The sequence below is a fragment of the Convolutriloba macropyga genome, chromosome 7 (genome assembly GCF_964194025.1).
Source record: "Convolutriloba macropyga chromosome 7, txConMacr16.3, whole genome shotgun sequence".
NCBI classification, from domain to species: domain Eukaryota; kingdom Metazoa; phylum Xenacoelomorpha; order Acoela; family Convolutidae; genus Convolutriloba; species Convolutriloba macropyga.
In genome coordinates this window covers 66,993,027-67,012,971 of record NC_134474.1, presented here as the reverse complement: position 1 = coordinate 67,012,971, position 19,945 = coordinate 66,993,027, and the positions used below count along the sequence as shown (strand labels likewise).

Below are 19,945 nucleotides of genomic sequence, written 5' to 3'. Positions count from 1 at the left end.
GTTCTATTTAGTAGTCAATTGTAAAATTTTCATTTTTTTATCAACCAGTTTTGCGTCCACACTTAATTATTTCAGATTAACTTCAATTAGCTCGAATTGGAGATTACATCTTGTGAACTAATGCTCCTTTCAATTGTTTGAACATTTGTTGTTTTGGGATTTTTTCCTGGTAATATTTGCATTTTAGCCCTTCTTCGTCAGGTACTCTTTTGACTGAGACCATTTGCCACCGTAAAACTCATTTGCATTTTAGGATTTTTGAATTTTGGTTCTCTTCATCTTGACCTCTTTTGTCTTGGAGTACTTTGCATTAGAATTCTTTTGTCTGGAACTATTTTACATTATAGGACCATTTTTTCTGTGACTTTTTTTATCTTGCGACTATTTTGCACTTTAGGACTATGCCTGTGCATACTTTGCTCGTTACGATTCTACATTCTGGATTTTTATCTGGGACTATTTTCTCTGTGATTCCTTTCTTTTGGTATTTCTTTGCTTTGGGGACTATTTCGTCTGGGATTATTTTGCGCTTCAGGACTCTTTCAAAAGGGAAAAATTTAAATTTCAGGTTTTTTCTGAGACCGTTTTGTCCGGGGACGCAGTGAACCTTATCACGTTTGGCTTCTCATTAGAGCTAACTCCTCAACTAAGTCAGGAAATAAAAAGAAACTATTCGAGCTACAATTTCTCCTCGAATGAGAACTACAAAATTAAATGGATGTGTATGCAACTTTATCAACAAGAAAATTGAGCATCAATATTTCATTTCATTCCGACATGACCTTTTATTATGAAGGGCAGTTCTAGCACGCTGTCTTAAATAGGCAAATAATCTTAGAGTGTATCAGTATCAATGAGAGAGAGAAGTATAGCCGCCAGTACATCTGATGTAGTTGAAGATTGCAGATATTTAGTACAGAAGGGATAAAGTTGAGACGACTGAAATTTCAATTTAATCTATTCCTCAGATGTTAACGACCAATGAGAGAAGGACTTGCTGTTTTTGAACACAACAGTGGCAGGACTTGAGGAATACTGTGTCAAAATATGGAGGTGGAAGAAGGGCGGATTGTTTGTGTTCTTTGTTCCTCCCCTCTACCCGAAACTGAAGTGGACTCCTCCGCCTGGTCCAAAGTGGTGCGAGTGTCTTTGACCCCTTCCACCTCCACCACCGCCACTCACTAGAACCAGAAAAATCATTAAATCCGCAATGAAAGTTGAAGTCTATTTAAAGTTTCCTCCTTTAAAAAATAACCGACTAACGTCGGAAGAATTTCTCTCGAACGACTAGTGCGAGCTCTAATCAATTGCAGCCTGCTTCAGTCGGGGATAGCCTGAATGGGACTAAGAAATTCAATGGGCTTCAAATAACCTCATCAGAGGTTAACATCTACCACTATTAAGATTTAAAGTGAAAAATGGCGCGCTTTTCATTTGACTTTTAGTATTTAATGGCCGTCAATTGAGTTCAGCAGCTTGAAATTGAGATTTAGAGAGAAGGAATTTCGAATCATGCAAAACCTCAATGTGGTAAAAGTCAAAAGGGTCAAGCAAAAATTTTGCATAAAAAAAGACACACGTTTACACTAATTGCATCTCTTTGAGAGGAATTAAACATTACTTCTTTATAATATTACCAAAAGGTTGTTATCGCCATCGAGAAGTGATCAAACCGTTCATCAGAAAACCAAAAACAAAATTCGAAAAAATTTAACAATGAGTTTAGTTTAAAATATTAGTATAAACTAAACAACACACCCGGCAGATTGCCGGAAAATAGCCGCCGTTGATTCCAATAAGCATGATTGGGATTGAAAGAAAAGATATTGAAAAAAAAAAGATTTTTGTACAAAAACATTTTTTAAGTCCGATTTATTTTGATAGCATTTCGTAGTTGAACATAACGTACTTCTGTTTCTTAGAGAGAGGCTACAGGGGCTACTATCAATACCAATAAGCATTAGAGATGGTAACTAAGACTTATAGGAACGACGTTCAAATAGCGGGCATCTAAAATTGGGCTTTATGGGTTTATCCCGATTCTACTTCTGACTTCAATTTTTTTATACCGACTCTGTTCATTTTGAATTGCTTTGCTGAGCAACTGATGTTCAAAATCATTTTTAGCAGAATGAGAGAAACTAGCCTAGAGAAGTCAAAAAAGATATCACGCAAAATGTTGAAAAAGCGGCAAAATGAGGTAAAGCCAAACATTTTTTTATTCGACGAAGTAAAAAAAACATACCAGGACAAGTCCTGACGTACAATTCAAAGAATTTTTATTGACTTAACAAACAACTAGACCTAGAACGAAAGGACAATCAGTGAATTGGGAAAACCATTTCTAAAAAAATCAGATGAAAAAAACAAAAAAAACAGAAAATCAATGTCAAGATGCCGCTAGGGAAAACAAAAAAACCACTAGTGAGATATGTTATTTTGATTCTAACAAAAAACTAGATCCAGAATGAGCTGTGAATGGATTCGGAAAACTAATTAGAAAAAAATCCGATCCAAAAAATCGAAAAAACAGTAAAAAGAGTGAAATTGCCGCATGTGAAAAAAAAACCACTACCGAGAAACCGAATTTTTGTTCAAACACCGTTTTCTCACTCTACTTTAAAATTAGAGCGAAAAGAATTCACGCCGCAAAACCACTCGCTTTTTCGCTCCATTTCCTTTTTCGGCGTGACCAAAATCACTACTCAAATTTGACTTCAAAAATCATGAAAATGTGTGAACAGACCTTAAAAAAAAGACAGCTCCCCCAATTCAAATTCTTTGAATTGTAAAAATAGGAGCGCTATATAAGCCGGCTGAGAAAATGAGGGCGGCTATTAATAACCGAAATTTTAGAAACATAGCATTAGTATAACAGAAATTTTTAACAAATCATGAATGTAGGGCAAATTAAACTGTAGGCAACAATAACTCGCCATAGACATTTACAGTAAAAAAGGGCCAAAGCTAAATGTGGAGGCCACTGACACATGGCACAAAAAGGCATCTTCATAATTCAAATTGAATGTTAAAATCGAAATTGAAAATTGAAATTCAAATATGAACTAAAGTGGAAGAACAAACGCATGTTATTATTTCGCACTGGCTATTTCGCAATAGCGATCCTGTCAAAACAAAATAGTTCAAACGGAATTATTAGAACCAAAACATTTTAACCATTTCGAAAAGACATTAAGAAACAACATCTCATTGACTGAAAGAACACATTTACAAAGAAGTAGTACCACAAAATAGCCGAAGCATCAAAAAAACAAACTTTAGAACCACGAACCACTGCGCTATGAGTCACTAATTTTCCCAAACTGCAACCGCTTATATATTAGCAACAAGCTTTACTTCGGAGAGAGCAACAGAGATCACTCAAAAATGAAGAAAGAAAGCATGAAAAAGTCACTTGAGAAGTCAAAGAATGTTCTAGAAGAAAAGCGCAAAATTGTCAAGCAAAAAATTTGCATAAAAAACACACGTTTACAATAATTGCTATGAACTTCGTTCAAGAGCAATAAATTAAGAGTACAATTTTTAGGATTAGTGAAAAAAAATTGTTGTTCTTAAAAACATCTAATAAAATTCAACGTTTATTAGGCCACAAAATTCCCTCCTAAGCAGGCTCTAAACTCATTGACTTCAAGCTGGAAATCTGGAAACGTAAGGTTTTATTTGCCTGAAGTTTAACCGAAAAAGGGACAAAGAAAACATACCCGGCAGATTGCCGGAAAATAGCCGCCGTTGATTCCAATAAGCATGATTGGGATTGAACGAATAGAATATATTGAAAAAAAAAGATTTTTGTACAAAAATATTTTTTAAGTCCGATCTAATTTGATGGCATTTCGTAGTTGAACATAACGTACTTCTGTTTCTTAGAGAGAGGCTACAGGGGCTACTATCAACACCAATAAGCATTAGAGGTGGAAACTAAGACTTATAGGAACGACGTTCAAATAGCGGGCATCTAAAATTGGGCTTTATGGGTTTATCCCGTTTCTATTTCTGACTTCAATTTTTTATACCGACTCTGTTCATTTTGAATTGCTTTGCTTAGCAACTGATTTTCAAATTCACTTTTAGCAGAATGAGAGAAGAGAGAAACTAGCCTAGAGAAGTCAAAAAGATTTCACGCAAAATGTCGAAAAAGCGGCAAAATGGTAAACCGAAAAAAAGTTTGACGAAGTAAAAAAAAAAACGAGCGCAATAATAGCCAGCTGAGAAGATGAGGGCGGCCATTAACAAGTATATTATTTAAGAGAGGTTACAAAGGCTACCAGATATGATCTTTTTGGATTATCGTCAAAGGTCAACCCTGGTATATTGACAAAACGGAGATATCAGGACCGGCCTTAAATCAGAAAATTGTCGATTTAGGCACGCGACACAAAAGTAAGAAACATACCCGGCAGATTGCCGGAAAATAGCCGCCGTTGATTCCCATAACAAAGATTGGGATTGAAAGGTGAGAAAAAAACTAGTCAAAAAAGTGATTTTTTTACAAACAATTTTAAAGTACGAACTATTTTGAAGTCATTTTGGAACTCAACGTTCTCCTGTTTCGTAGCGAGATCACACATGGGCTAGTATCAATAACTTGCCATAGAAATTTACAGCAGAAAAGGACCAATGCTAAATGTGGAGGCCAATGACACATGGTACAAAAAGGCAACTTCATAATTGAAATTGAATGTTAAAATCTCATTTAAAGTTGAAATTCAAAACAAAGCAGGCAGATTGCCAGAAAATAGCCGCAATAGATTCGTAGATCGGCCGTCTAAAAAAACAGTAAAAAAGACAGACCAAAAAAATTCGTCTTTTCATTGAAGGCTGATCTGTTATGTATAAGTTATTGCTGCCTCTATTATCTGATCTCAAATAACCTTCATTTAGAGTGACACACACCCATTTGACCTTATCTCTTTGACTTAAAGTAAATAAACGTCAATTTCAAATTGAAGTCATTTTTGAGAGTGAGGTAAGTCAAGTATGACCAAAAATTTAATCACGCGCATGAACAAAAAACTCGCTCCATTAAGGGCGAAAAATGACGTCACGCATGTAATTCAGTTGAAATTGCATGAACGAATGAACAAAAAGTGGCTGTGACGTCATATGGTAGTAACAAAAATCACGACGACGAAACAAAAAAAACATAGCAGGACAAGCGCTGACGTACAATTCAAAGCATTTTCATTGCCTAAACAAAAAATGACATAGAACGGACTATGAAAGGATTGGGAAAACCATTTAGAAAAAAATCCGATCCAAAAAACCGAAAAAACAGTAAACATCAAAGTGAAATTGCCGTATGTGAACAAAAAACAACTAGCCAGAAAGCGAATTTTTGTTCAAACACCGTTTTCTCACTCTACTTTAAATTTAGAGCGAAAAAATTTTACGCCACAAAACCACTCGCTTTTTTGCTTCACTTCCTGTTTCGGCGTGACCAAAATCACTTCACCAATTTGACTTCAAAAATCATGAAAATGTGTGAAAAGATCTTTAAAAAAAGACAGCGCCCCAATACAATTCAAATTCTTTGAATTGTAAAAAACCAAGAGAAGGCCAATAATAGCCCCAGCTATCGCTGTGCGGCTATTAATATGAACTAAAGTGAGAGAACAAGTGCATTTCATTATTTCGCACAGGCGACTCAGTAAAAAATAGCAATCCTGTCAAAACAAAATAGTTAAAACGGAATTCATAGAATCAAAACATTTCAACCATTTCGCCAAAATGTCAAAAACATTGTTAGAAAAAAACATTAAGAAACAACATCTCATTGACTGAAAGAACACATTTACAAAGACGTAGTACCACAAAATAGCCGAAGCATCAAAAACACAAAATTTAGAACCACTAAACACTGCGCTATGAGTCACTAATGTTCCCAAACTGCAACCGGTTATATATTAGCAACAAGCTTTACTTCGGAGAGAGCAATAGAGATCACTCAAAAAAGAAGAACGAAAGCGTGAAAAAGTCACTTGAGAAGTCAAAGAATGTTCTAGAAGAAAAGCGCAAAATTGTCAAGCGAAAAATTTGCATAAAGAAAAGACACACACGTTTTACAAAAAAAGCTATGAACTTCGTTCAAGAGCAATTAAAAACAGACAAAAAATACGAAGCAAATAAAAAATTTCGTTATCCAAGACCTGTTGTTTTGAGAAACAAAAAAAGACTACCGATATATTACAACCTACGCAACATTAAATGAGTAAAAAAAATCAACAATCTGATAGCAAACAACTGCAGACACAGCAGTAAAGAGGCAAAAACTATGAAAAATTAAAGTGAACAGAAATTTTTTGGGAATCAGTGTAGTCAAAGTGCAGTAAACACAAATACAATCCAGAATGGCCAATTACATCACACCATAAAACTTATAGCCAGTTAAAACTACAGCACATCATAAAGTCGCCAAGGTCATTTAACAGTTCCAATGGCTGAAAAAGGGACAATCGAACTACACACGAAGCCAAGATACACAAATTTACTTCGACAATTCTAAAACAAACGGTATCTCAGTCAATAAGTTAGCAGAAACTAAACCAAAAAAAGACTAGAAACACAAATTGTTTACTAAAAAGAATTCGTGACAATCATAAAAAAGACAACTAGGAACTCAAGGAACTAATTTCGTTCAAGTTTCTTCATTTAGCAAATATCCGAAGCTGTCAGAAATGAGACTTATTAAAAAGACAACAAAAACTAATTTTCGCAAAAAACTATTTTGCAGAATGATCTGGCTCAAATTTTTCGAAATTTAACAGCATTAGCTACTCCCAGAAAGATTTATATCAAATCACTTAATCTTCCTTAGCAACTGAAGAGACCTGTCATTATTGAGAAAAAGTGATAAGACAGCAACAAGTACAACAAATACATGCAAAACTGTTTAATATTTCTCAAACACAAAAAGCGTATAATTCATAGAACGCAATAGCTATGACGTGAAGCAATTATCTCGATTGATTTAAGCATGCTTGTCATCTGACGGGACCTGTCATTAAAGAAACTAAGAGATAGCACAACAGAGTGCCTTTAAAAATCTAAAAATTAAAAAGTAAATTGAAACAATTTCTTGAAAACAATTAGTATCGATGTCAAAAAAACCAAAAGGTTTAAACTAAAAAAATTGAACAGATGCTACTTAAAAAGACATGCAATTAAATGACAAAATGAGAAAAACAGAAAAAACCATCATTAAGAATTATCTAATTAAAAACTTTTGAGAACCAACAGCGTCAAAGCATTGCAAACCACCAGTTATGGACTCACAAAAATTAGGTTCATTTATTTCTGATTCGCTACCAACAATAACTGTTATTAATGAAGCTTATCAACGGACATGAGTAATAACTAAAACATAACCGACTAACGTCGGAGCGAACTGCTCTCAAATGATCGGCGAGCGGTTGTCATCGTCAGTAGCCAGCTAGAGTTATGTTAGATTAGCTTAATTGAAGTGGCGTGAGATGAACGCAACGGGAGTACAACAACGGGGGGGGGGGGGGTTGTGGCGGGATTTGGGGGTCAGCCTCTAAGAAGCGCCCTTCACACCATAAGTATGTCTCCAAAACAGTTTCTGTGAATCGCATACTTCGAGACTAATGAGCTGAAAGGCTCTAAGAGCACCTATTGCCCACTGGGCGCTACCTGTTTATCCCCTTTTTGAGGACGAAAAGTCAAAGTGGTCAGACAAAGAATTGGTCAAGCAAAAAATCGCATTAACAGAAGACCAACAGGACTAATATAGTTGCTACAATCTTCGTTTGAGAGCAATTAAAAAGGGGCAAATTCAAATATTCACTAATATTTTATGATTGCAAATAGTGTCAAAGTCATGAAAAGGTACAGCTACACATTGATTAATTCAAGCGATTGTAAATAAGCGCAATTAGAACACATTGGTATTATTATAACAGCACTCAAGAGAAGAAACAATTAAATCAAGTCATATTGACGCATGTGAGAAAATTTCCCTCTTAAAAACTGATTAACACCAATTTCCCACTCTACTGAAAAGGTAGTTTGAAAACAAATCACATCTCAGGCCTACTCGATTTTTCACTCCCTTTACTACTTCAGCGTGACTAAAATCATCACTCTAATTTGACTTCTCATTGACGTGAAAAGTGTGAACAGATCTTAAAAAATACAGCACACCAATTTAATCCAAATACTTTGAATTGTAAAAAACCACGAGCACCGCAATATACCTCCACTCAGTTTACAGATTCGCAGCTATAAAAACCAATATGTTGCTTCAGCTGGTCAAAACTGTTTCCAAGCGCAAGATTGTTAGTTTCAGATAATTTCCAAAAAATGCCTTTGACTGAAAATGTTTACGTTAAAACTAAAAAACATCTTAGAAAAAGGCGCAAGCGAGCAAAAGAAAAGTTTTTCACCGCAATTTTTCTCGCGCTCTCTCCGAACAGCAACATGAACAGAAAACCAAGTACAGCACCTCGGAAATTTGACAAACACTTCATTTTCAGCCAATTCACTTCCTGTTTCAAATGCACTCCAGCAAATTAACCGATAAAAAAGACAGCACGTTAAAATACTTTCCACTGTAAAAAAAGGAGCGCACCTGAATAATAGCCGTTGAGAGTCTGACTGCGGCTATCAAACATGTCATTTGCAACTGAGGGCTATTGAAAACACTGGTGCTGGAGGCATAATAGATCCTAAAAAGGAGAGTATTACTTACTGAACTGGAAGGCATCGTTGCCTCCTCCTCCAAAAAACATTTGGAATATCTGGCTAGGGTCCACATCGTGGAATCCTCCAGGCCCATCGTCCTCCAAGTCCTGTCCTGTGTCGTACCTGTGTCTCTTGGTCTGATCAGACAGCACTGCATACGCTTCCCCTATATCTTTGAACTTCTTTTCGTGTTCCTCTTTCTCTTCCTCTGGGTCAGACTGGTGGCGATCTGAATGTATACACAACAAAACCACAATCACTTTTGTCAGGATAAGAGAATACAAAATTTAACTGAGAACGGTCTCTTTCCCCCTCCCCTGTGGAAAATAATTGTAAAATGTACACCTTTCTAATGGTAGGTATAAAGTGCAATGGCTAACTCACAGCTTATTAAATTATAAAAAAAAACAATAACTAATAGAAAAACGCTTATTATATTGTTTGTGTTTAGAAAGCAGATTTGAAGTGACCGTAACATCATATGCTCGTAACATAAATCTTGACGTCAAAAAAGCAAGTCCTGAATCAGTCAAAACAAAAAAATACCAGGACAAGTCCTGGCCTACAATTCAAAGAAATTTCATTGACTAAAAAAACACTAGACCTAGAATGGACTATGACTGGATTGCGAAAACCATTTAGACAGAAAAACTTCATCAAACAGCAAAAAAAGCAGTGAAAATCAAAACGAAAATGTGAGAGAAAAAATCCGCTGGCCAGAAAGCGAATCTTTATTCATACAATTTTTCTCACTATAATTTAAAATTAGAATGAAAAATTTTCACGCCGCAAAACCATTAGCTCTTCCGCTCTAATTCCAGTTTCGGCGTGGCCAAAAACTTCGCTTCAATTTGACTTCAAAAATCACGAAAATGTGTGAACAAGTCTTAACTAACAAATCGAATAATTTTCATTGACTAAAGAAAAAAACTGGTCTAAAATGGACTATGAATGGATTGGGAAAGTCATTCAGAAAAAAATCTAATAAAAAAATTTAAAAAAAACAGTAAAAAGACGACAAATTGCCGCACGTGAACAAAATATCACAACCGAGAAAGCTAATATTTGTTCGAACACTGTTTACGCGCTCTACGCTAAATTTCGACTAAAAAAATTTCACGACGCAAAACTACTCGCTTTCTCGCTCCATTTTCTGTTTCGACGTGACCAAAATCACTACTCCAATTTGACTTCAAAATCATGAAAATGTGTGAATAGATCATATAAAAACATAGCAGGACAAGTCCTGAATTACAATACAAAGAATTGATTGAAAAACTAAACATACCCGGCAGATTGCCGGAAAATAGCCGCCGTTGATTCCAATAAGCATGATTGGGATTGAAAGAATAGAAGATATTGAAAAAAAAAGATTTTTGTACAAAAATATTTTTTAAGTCCGATTTATTTTGATGGCATTTCGTAGTTGAACATACTTCTGTTTCTTAGAGAGAGGCTACAGGGGCTACTATCAACACCAATAAGCATTAGAGGTGGTAACTAAGACTTATAGGAACGACGTTCAAATAGCGGGCATCTAAAATTGGGCTTTATGGGTTTATCCCGTTTCTATTTCTGACTTCAATTTTTTATACCGACTCTGTTCATTTTTAATTGCTTTGCTTAGCAACTGATGTTCAAATTCACTTTTAGCAGAATGAGAGAAGAGAGAAACTAGCCTAGAGAAGTCAAAAAGATTTCACGCAAAATGTCGAAAAAGCGGCAAAATGGTAAAGCGAAAAAAAGTTTGACGAAGTAAAAAAAAAATACGAGCGCAAAAATAGCCGGCTGAGAAGATGAGGGCGGCTATTAAAAATTTATATTACTGACCGGCAGACAAATTGAACAATGCCGGCGAGACAGAGTCTCACAGATTTAGATAAACCAAAAAACATTAAAATTGCTCAAATTCCTGAAGATAAAATTCTGAAATCCATATTCTATCAATTTAAATTTACAATTTACCCGAGCACACGTAAAGAAACATGGTCTCATTCCTTTTGGCCTCTGGAAACAAAAAAAACTGGAAAACAAAAAAACCAAAACCCTTGAAAAAAAATAAAAAAATTGTTATAAACTTGCTATAATTTGTGAGATTTATAACTTCAAAAAAATTCTTCCGCATTGAAACAGCCGAGTAACGCGTCTGCAAGCCCTAAAAAGATTTCAATATCTTCTATAGATCCAGAACCCAAAAAAAATTGAAAAAAACTTCAAAAATTGCTTTTGAAGTTGCTCAAATCCTTAATCCATTTATCTTTAACGCAAATTCATTGTCCCACGAGTCTTTCCATTAATTCATCATCAGGCCATAAAAAATTTCACATACCAATAAAGAGCAATAAACTTAAAAAAGAACAAATATTTTGAAAAACTTTGAAAACTGAAAGTTTTTTGAGAATTGGCCAAAATTCGCGATCATATCTGCAAAAGTATATATATATATATATATATATATATATATATATAGTTGTCTCTGCAAACTACTAAACTATCCCTTTGAAAGCCCCTAAACGTTTCATTGGCCCCTATATGACGAAACAAGCAAAAAAATGAGATTCTTAAAAATGTAAAAAACTGCGAATTTTATTTTAAAAGTTGCAAAAATTCGTTATATTATCTTCATATCCAATTAGTTGTCTCTACAAACTATCCAACTAGCCATTACAAAGCCCTTTAATGTTTTATTTTCCAATAAAGGTTGAATAGTTCAAAAATGACAGTTTTAAGTGACAGTTTTAAAGTGAGTTTTAAGTTTAAAAAAGAAAGTTGCCAAAATTCGCTATACGAAATAATTCATAACCAATTAGTTGTCTCTGCCAACTATCGAGTTAACAATAGAAAATTCGCTGATATACTCTTGAACCAAAACCCCTACTGAAAAACTTTTGTTTGCAAAAACAAGCAGTTGCGAAGCCAGAACTGCTTGCGTTTTATTTTTATTATGGCTGCAAGCAACGTAAAAAACAATAAAAACAACATGACCAACTAACGTCGGACGAACTGATCTCAAAATACCGGCTAACGGTTGACTTCCGTAGTAGCCAGCCGGGGCATAGGGATGCTAGCATAGGGTGAGCGGGGTGCCAAGTGTTGGCGCGATCGAACGATTGGGCGGGGGACAATTGCGCCGAGGGGTAGGGGAGGGTTGCGATGGCTGTACGAGAGGGGGTCCAATTCGCCAGGCGAAGGAGGGGATTTTTGGTGTTCGGGACAATTGAGGGAGGGTGACTGATGTGGGAAGGTGACAGATAAGAAACGTCCTTCACACCGTAAAATTAGTTCCTCAAAAGTTTTATTGAACCAAATTCTTTGAGACCGGTAAGGCGTAAGGCCCTAAGAGAACTTAAAGCCTTTCAGGCGTCACCTGTTTTTCACATTTTTAAGTGGCCATTCTGAAATTTGCTAATAAAATCTTGAACAGAACCCATTCTGAAAGACTTTTGTTTGCAAAACAAGCTGTCGTGTAGCCAGAACCCTTTGTTTTCTGTATGGCTACCAGCAACCGTAGAAAAGATCAAAAGCAATATGACCGACTAACGTCGGACGATCAAAAGACCGTCGAACGGTTGGCTTCAGTAGTATGAGGCATATGAACGCTAACATTAGTGGGTGAGGGGAGGGTCAAGTGTTTGGGGTAGGCTTGGAAAGTCTGGACGAGAAGGGGGTTCAAACCACCAGGTGGAGCAGGTGGTCGACTGAGGGCGTATTGGAAGGGGTGAGCAGGGGTGGGTAGACTCCGGTGGATGAGACTAGGTGGAGGTCAAACTTTTAAGATTAAGAACCGCCCTAAACATGATGAAATTTTCTCCTCAAAACAGTTTAGGTGAATCGCCTTTTCAAAAAACCGAATGGGTCAGACAAAAAATTGGTCAAGCAGGAAATCACATAAAAGACCATTTGAGAGCACTTATAAGTGGCATTAAATTCAATGGCATACGTATTTAAAACTTTCCGTCAAAAACCTTTAGATCATGAAACTACTGCTTCTTGAAAAACGTGTAAATAGTTTAGAAGGTACATCCAAGCAGTAATTTAACAACTGTGAGCAACAGAAAACGTAAACGAACCTTTTCAAAAAGAATATCAAGGTGAAAAAAGTTGAAAACTGCCACCTTTAAATAGATTCTTGCATCATGCAGCAAAAACAAAGACCAAACAAAGTCAATCAAAGACCAAACAAAGGCGAGACTAAGAGACGAGTAACTAAATAGATTGACAACCAAGACCAATAAACATAGCCGACAAATTGTCGGATTAGCTGCGAAAGAATAGACTTGCGTGCCGTTTAATAGAGATAGAAAAAGATACAGATATAAGCTGAAAAAGTTATCGACGCCGCTCAAAAAGGTATGTAAAAAACATTCAGCAATAAATTAATCAAGCTCGTTAAAACTCATTGCGCAGAAGCCTTTTCATAAGGGACCTTCATTACACATAGGAGTTCCTTTGATGTTACACTAATTCAAATTAAACTTAAGTTTTTAAGTGCAAAAGTCATTTTATTGAAAAGATAAATTAGGTATGATTAAAACTTAATCACGCAAATGAGCTAAAACCGTCGGCTAAAGATATTGAAATGACGTCACGCGCGGAAATGCCATTAGTGAGATGAAGAAGTCATTCGAAGCCATTGACTTTTCAGCTTGGCTGTGTGAACAAATGTAAAACGAAAAAGAGCGTCAGATGACGAAACAAAAAAAGCATAGAAGCACAAGTCCTGACGTACAATTCACAGAATTTTCATTGACGAAACGAAAAAAACTATACATAAAAACGGACTATGAATGGATTGCGAAAAGTATTTAGATCGAAACAGAAAAAAAAGGAGATAAATTGCTCTAATTTTTTTCTTGTTTTGATTTTCAGTCTCAAAGTGTTCAAATTTGGCATGCAGTATCAGTTGGATTCTAAGATCATACTTATTTCAGCTTCAAAGCTAATAGCTAATTAGCTTAATAAGAATGTCAGCTAGCAAAAACTCTAATGAACTTTGATAACCTAATTCTCATTGACTTAATGATCGGGCTTTATCGATTTATCGCGTTTCTTTTGACTTTGATCTTTTGACTTTGACAGTATTCAAAACATTGGGTAATTGAATGCGTGAAAGAATTTACAATCCATTCAGTTGAAGCAGTTAGTGAAGTAAGTCAGATTTCAAAAGTGAAAATCGTGACTTATGTAAAACGAAAATCGTGACCAAAAGGTAAAACGAATTAAAAAAAGAGTGCCCAAATAAAAGCCGTTGAGAGGCTGACGGCAGCTATTAATCAGATTAAAACATTGGAAAAAACCTTAGAAATCGTTGTCAAAATTCCGCATGTGGACAAAAAACCAATAGCGAGAAAGCGAACTTTTGTTCAAACACCATTTTATTTCGAGTGAAAAAATTTCACGCCACAAAACCACTCGCTTTTTTGCTCCACTTCCTTTTTCGGCGTGACCAAAATCACTACTCCAATTCGACTTCAAAAATCATGAAAATGTGTGAACAGATCTTTTAAAAAAAGACGGCGCCCCAATACAATTCAAATTCTTTGAATTGTAAAATACCAAGAGACCCGCAATATAGCTCCACTCAGCTTACAGCTTCGCAGCTATAAAAATGCTATTGATTTGATAACAAATGTTTTCAGGGGAAGTGTAACCATCAGCTACTAACAAACCATGAAACAACGTGTTTTATTTTGTGTTATTCAGAATGTCTATGACGCCTGTCATTAATGGAAATAAGTAACAAAACATTAACTAAAACAACAAGCAAGAAAAACATAGCTGGCAGATTGCCAGAAAATAGCCGCAATAGATTCGTAGATCGGCAGTCTAAAAAAACAGTAAAAAAGGCAGAACAAAAAAATTCGTCTTTTCATTGAAGGCTGATCTGTTGAATTTTGATTAAAAATCTGTATAAGTTATTGCTGCCTCTATTAGCTGATCTCAAATAACCTTCATTTAGAGTGATACACACCCATTTGACCTTATCTCTTTGAATTAAAGTAAATAAAAGTCAATTTCAAAGTGAGGAAGTCACTTTTGAGTGAGGTAAGTCAAGTGTGACCAAAAATTTAATCACGCGCATGAACAAAAAAATTCGCTCCACTAAGAGCGAAAAATGACGTCACACATGCAATTCAATTGAAATTTCAAAGAATTTTCATTGACTAAACAGAAAACTAGACCTAGAACGGACTATGAATGGATTGGAAAAACCCTTTAGAAAAAAATCCGATCCAAAAAATCGAAAAAAGAGTAAAAATCAAAGTGAAATTGCCGCATGTGAACAAAAAACCACTAAAGAGAACGCGAATTTTTTGTTCAAACACCGTTTTCTCACTCTACTTTAAATTTAGAGCGAAAAAATTTCACGCCGCAACACCAGCCGCTTTTCGCTCCACTTCCTGTTTCGGCGTGACCAAAATCACTACTCCAATTTGACTTCAAAAATCATGAAAATGTGTGAACAGATCTTAAAAAAAAAGACAGCGCCCCAATACAATTCAAATTCTTTGAATTGTAAAAAAACCAAGAGAAGGCCAATAATAGCCTCAGCTATCGCTGTGCGGCTATTAAACAAACATACCACAATTAACTTTGAAAACAAGTGACAAAGTCGTTAAAATTATCTTACACGAATAGAATACTTTAATAACTAGAACAAATTATGCCACACTTGAGAGCCAAGAAGATAGGTAATCAACAATACTAAATGAGAGGACAAATAACTGCAAATACGGGCAAAGATAAAATACAGGGGCGGGCAAAGTGGGCGTTCTTAAGGGGGGTTCGAGCATGCATGTTGAAGGGAGACTGAGGGGAGTGAGGTAGTTACCTTAGTTACATAGCGACTTAATGCTCTCTGAGCTGTACAGATGTATCATCTTTTGAGGACGCAATATCATGTCAGATGAAAAGTCGGTTGTACCAGGATTCACATAATTGCAACAAACTTTGTTGAGAGCAATTAAAAACAGACAAGCAAACTCAAATAATCATTAATAAATTCTAAAATAGGGTCGAATCCGTTAAAACGTTTGATATGAACTGAGTCTAGTAAAACCTGCAATTCATGGGATTAAGTAAAATTCTCAAGCAAGTAGTGACAAAGTAGTAAAAACTTTTAGATACTCTTACATAGCTTCTGTCTCAATAGAGAACCAAAGAAACCAGTCATAAATGAGAGCAAGAAACAGGACACGAAAACAGGACACGAAAAAGAAGAAAAGAAACGAGCAGAAAAATCGCACACATTTTATTAAAACAAATAGCTTATGAAGCATATAAACCACTAACTTCCGTTTGATCAAATCAAAAAACACAAGTATGCCTTATTTATATACATTAATGACGATTTCAAACCATTACTTTAAAAATTCAAAAACATAGCTGGCAGATTGCCAGAAAATAGCCGCAATAGCTTTGTAGATCCGCAGTTAAAAAAAACAGTAAAAAGAAGGACCCAAAAAATTCGTCTTTTCGTTGAAGGCTGATCTGTTATGTTTTGATTAAAAATCTGTATAAGTTATTGCTGCCTCTATTAGCTGATCTCAAATAACCTTCATTTAGAGTGACACACACACATTTGACCTTATCTGTTTGTATTAATGCAAATAAAAGTCAATTTCAAAGTGAGGAAGTCATTTTTGAGAGTGAGGTAAGTCAAGTGTGACCAAAAATTTAATCAAGCGAATGAACAAAAAAACTCGCTCCACTAAGAGCGATAATGACGTCACGCATGTAATTCAGTTGAAATTGCATGAACGAATGAACAAAAAGTGGCTGTGACGTCATATGGTCGTAACAAAAATCATGACGACGAAATAAAAAAACATAGCAGGACAAGTCCTGACGTACAATTCAAAGAATTTTCATTGACTAAACAGAAAAACTAGACCTAGAATGGACTATGAGTGAATTCAGAAAACCATTTTAAAAAATCAGAACAAATAAATAAGAAAAAAAAACAGAAAATCAATATCAAAATACCGCATGTCAACAAAAAAACCACTAGCGAGAAATAAAAATTTAATTCAAACAAAAAACTAGGCCTAGAATAAGCTGTGAATGGATTGGGAAAACCAGTTAGAAAAAATTCTGATCCAAAAAATCGCAAAAACAGTGAAAATCAGAGTGAAATTGCCGCATGTGAACAAAAAACCACTACCGAGAAACCGAATTTTTGTTCAAACACCGTTTTCTCACTCTACTTTAAAATTAGAGCAAAAAAATTCACGCCGCAAAACCACTCGCTTTTTCGCTCCATTTCCTGTTTCGGCGTGACCAAAATTACTACTCCAATTTGACTTCAAAAATCATGAAAATGTGTGAACAGATCTTTTAAAAAAGACAGCGCCCCAATACAATTCAAATTCTTTGAATTGTAAAAAACCAAGAGAAGGCCAATAATAGCCCCCGGCTATCGCTGTGCAGCTATTAAAAACGGTCAACATCTGCTCTTACACTACTTTCTCACTCCACCTTTAAAGCATTTTGAAACAATTTCCATCTTTAAATTACTTGCTTCTTCACCTTCACTCCCTTTACATGTCTAGCGTGACATAACCACTACTCTAAGTTTACTTCTCATTGACAAAAGGCCAAAAAAACTACCAAATCTTTAGACAGCGCTCCAAACAAAATAAAACTCTCTGAATTGTAAAAAAAACTAAAAAAGAGGGCCAATAATACCTCACTATTCTAGCTTATTTAACAGCAAAGCCGTCAGATTGCCAGAAAATCGCCGCGATACACCAACTTGACTATCATTGGAATTGAAAGCGCGTTAAAATTTAGATGCTCCAGATTAATATCAGAGCACTTAAGTTTCGAGCTCAATTTATGTGAATCTTCAATAATGAAATAAATTAGAAGAAACCTCTTACGGATTATTTTTCGGAATTATATTTATTGACACATGAGCAAAACTACTTTCCCAATAAAAAAAATTAACCTTAAATTATAGATGTTCCAGATTACAGATAATAGAGCAATTAAGTTGAAAAAAAATTAAGTGCACTCTATTTAGCCTTATTAGTCAATGCAGTTAAAAAACATCTTCAAGTTTGGGCAGACTCATTTTTTGAGTGAGTTAAGTCAGAATCCTATTGACCCACATAATTGACCTAACAGTTGACGCAAACGTGATTCAAAATGACGTCACGAGCAAACATTAAACAGTACAACTGTAGAAATCACTGAAACTGGAGAAGTCAAATGGTCGCGAGAATCATCCTGAAGACCAATCAGAAAAAATTACAATGAAATCAATAATACCCCCGCTCGAGAACTTATATAAACCAAATGCCCCTCAGATATCAACGCATGCAAATCATATGAAATTTTTTGCCTGGAATAAAAAAATCCTAAAAAACCTACACAGTGCTGCGATCGCAGAGGCAGGCACAGCACTGGTCAAACAGCCCTCAAATAAATATGGAGAGATGGGTAAAGCACCCTTCAACACCACTTGAGAGCTGGTACCCATAGAAGGATACGATGGGCAACCAAAATGATGATAGCTGCACCCATGCTAGCTAAAAATTCACATATAAATTTTAACAGGCAAAAAGCTTCTCATTTGATCTGACTCATTTATCATCACTGGGGCAAAGAAGAACAAATATACTATGAGTAGTTTAGAAAAAGTTTCTGAAGAGTAATAACCACACATACCCAAAATAAATTGTCAACAGATGAAAGCTTTTAATGTCTCCAAACTGAACTAAAAATAGTTGTCATTTGCTGGATGAGCCAAGAAATCACTTAAGCTGTAATTCCTATAAATAGCATGCAAGGAAAGACCAAAATTAAAAACTTGGATTAAAATGTAAAGTTCCAATTCAAATTCGAATAAAACTATCAAAAAGTATCATGTAAAAGCCTCGATAACCAATAGATCATTAGCCTATTTAAGTCATTTGACCTTCAGGCAAAACCTGAGCTGAGAAGCCTACTCACAGATGGGACTGACTATAGCAATTTCCATATCCGAAGTTAGCAATTAGCTCCATTTTATGATATTAACTCATATGCCAAAACGAAATCCAAATCCTGAAATCCCAGTTTAAACAGACCCGGCAGATTGACGGAAAATAGCGGCATCACTTTTTCAACCATCGGGATAAAAACAAGAAAATTAATATTTTCTAAACTTACCGAATTTCTAATTTTGCGTGCAGTTTAAAATGATAATAATACTGATGTCATAGGCCAATTTCGCTCATGAACTTTAATAAACTAATGCACAACGGCTTAACGAACGAAAAAGCTTTATAGGTTGATCCCAGTACGTTAGTCACCCTATCCAAACAACACGCGCCACTACAAAATAGTCATTATTAAAATATGGCATAAGCAAGGATGGGGGTGCATATAATTTAAACCCACTAAGCTGAGGCGGGAGGGGAAGCAAACAGAAAAGATACGAAAAATTTCCACTATTGTTACAAAAAAATAAAAACACTAGATTGAGACAAAGCAAGCTTAGAATGAGTACATCATGCATATAACGTGTTGAAATCCTTCCCGGCCAATGATAGCCTCGCTCTCGCTTCGGAACAATTGAAAATAATTTATATAAAACAATGCCCCTCAGATAACAGCGCGCTCAAACGGTCAGAAATCTTTTGCCTGGCATTAATTTTAAAAATCTACAAAACAACTACACAGTGGTGCAATCGTAGAGGGTGGCACGGCACTGTGGTCATACAGCCCTCACAAGACTAGGGAGAGATGGGAAAAACTCTTCAACACCCTTAGAGAGCCGGTACCCATGGAAGTGTACGAGTGGCAACCAAAATGACAATAGCTGCTCCTATGATAGTTAAGAAAAATTTGAACAGGCAAAAAGCATCTCATTTGATCTTACTCATTTATCATCACTGGGCAAAAAAGGTAGAAGGTTAGTTTGCATAAAGTTTCTGGAGAGCAATAACCACACATGCACAAAACGTATCATCAAAAAATAGATTTACTATTGTCAGCAAAATAAAAAAATAGTTGCCATTTTCTGGATATTGCGTGTTCAATTGAATCAGTGAGTGCCACTAAAAAGTAAATAACGATGTGAAATAAGACATTAGCAATAATCGGAGACGTATATAATATGCACCTGCTAAATTGGGCTGGAGGGGGTCAAACACCAAAGATCTAAAAAAAATTTGAAAACTATTGTTACAAAGAAAAATAAAAACCGACTGACACAAAGCAAGCTTAGCAAGAGTAC

The 19,945-nt window shown here is 35.5% G+C and overlaps 1 protein-coding gene across 1 annotated transcript in view; it reads right to left on the bottom strand.

Annotated features, from left to right (window-relative positions):
* Nucleotides 1–659: 659 nt before the first annotated feature.
* Nucleotides 660–19,945, bottom strand: part of LOC142343269 (dnaJ homolog subfamily C member 7-like) — a 211,861-nt gene continuing 192,575 nt past the window's right edge. The window contains exons 9-10 of the mRNA XM_075395057.1: nucleotides 8,729–8,950; nucleotides 660–1,181 (exon numbers count right to left, since the gene is read on the bottom strand). Of these exons, the coding sequence (XP_075251172.1) occupies nucleotides 1,096–1,181; nucleotides 8,729–8,950 (308 nt within the window). The 3' untranslated portion in view covers nucleotides 660–1,095. The remainder of the gene's footprint in view (nucleotides 1,182–8,728; nucleotides 8,951–19,945) is intronic.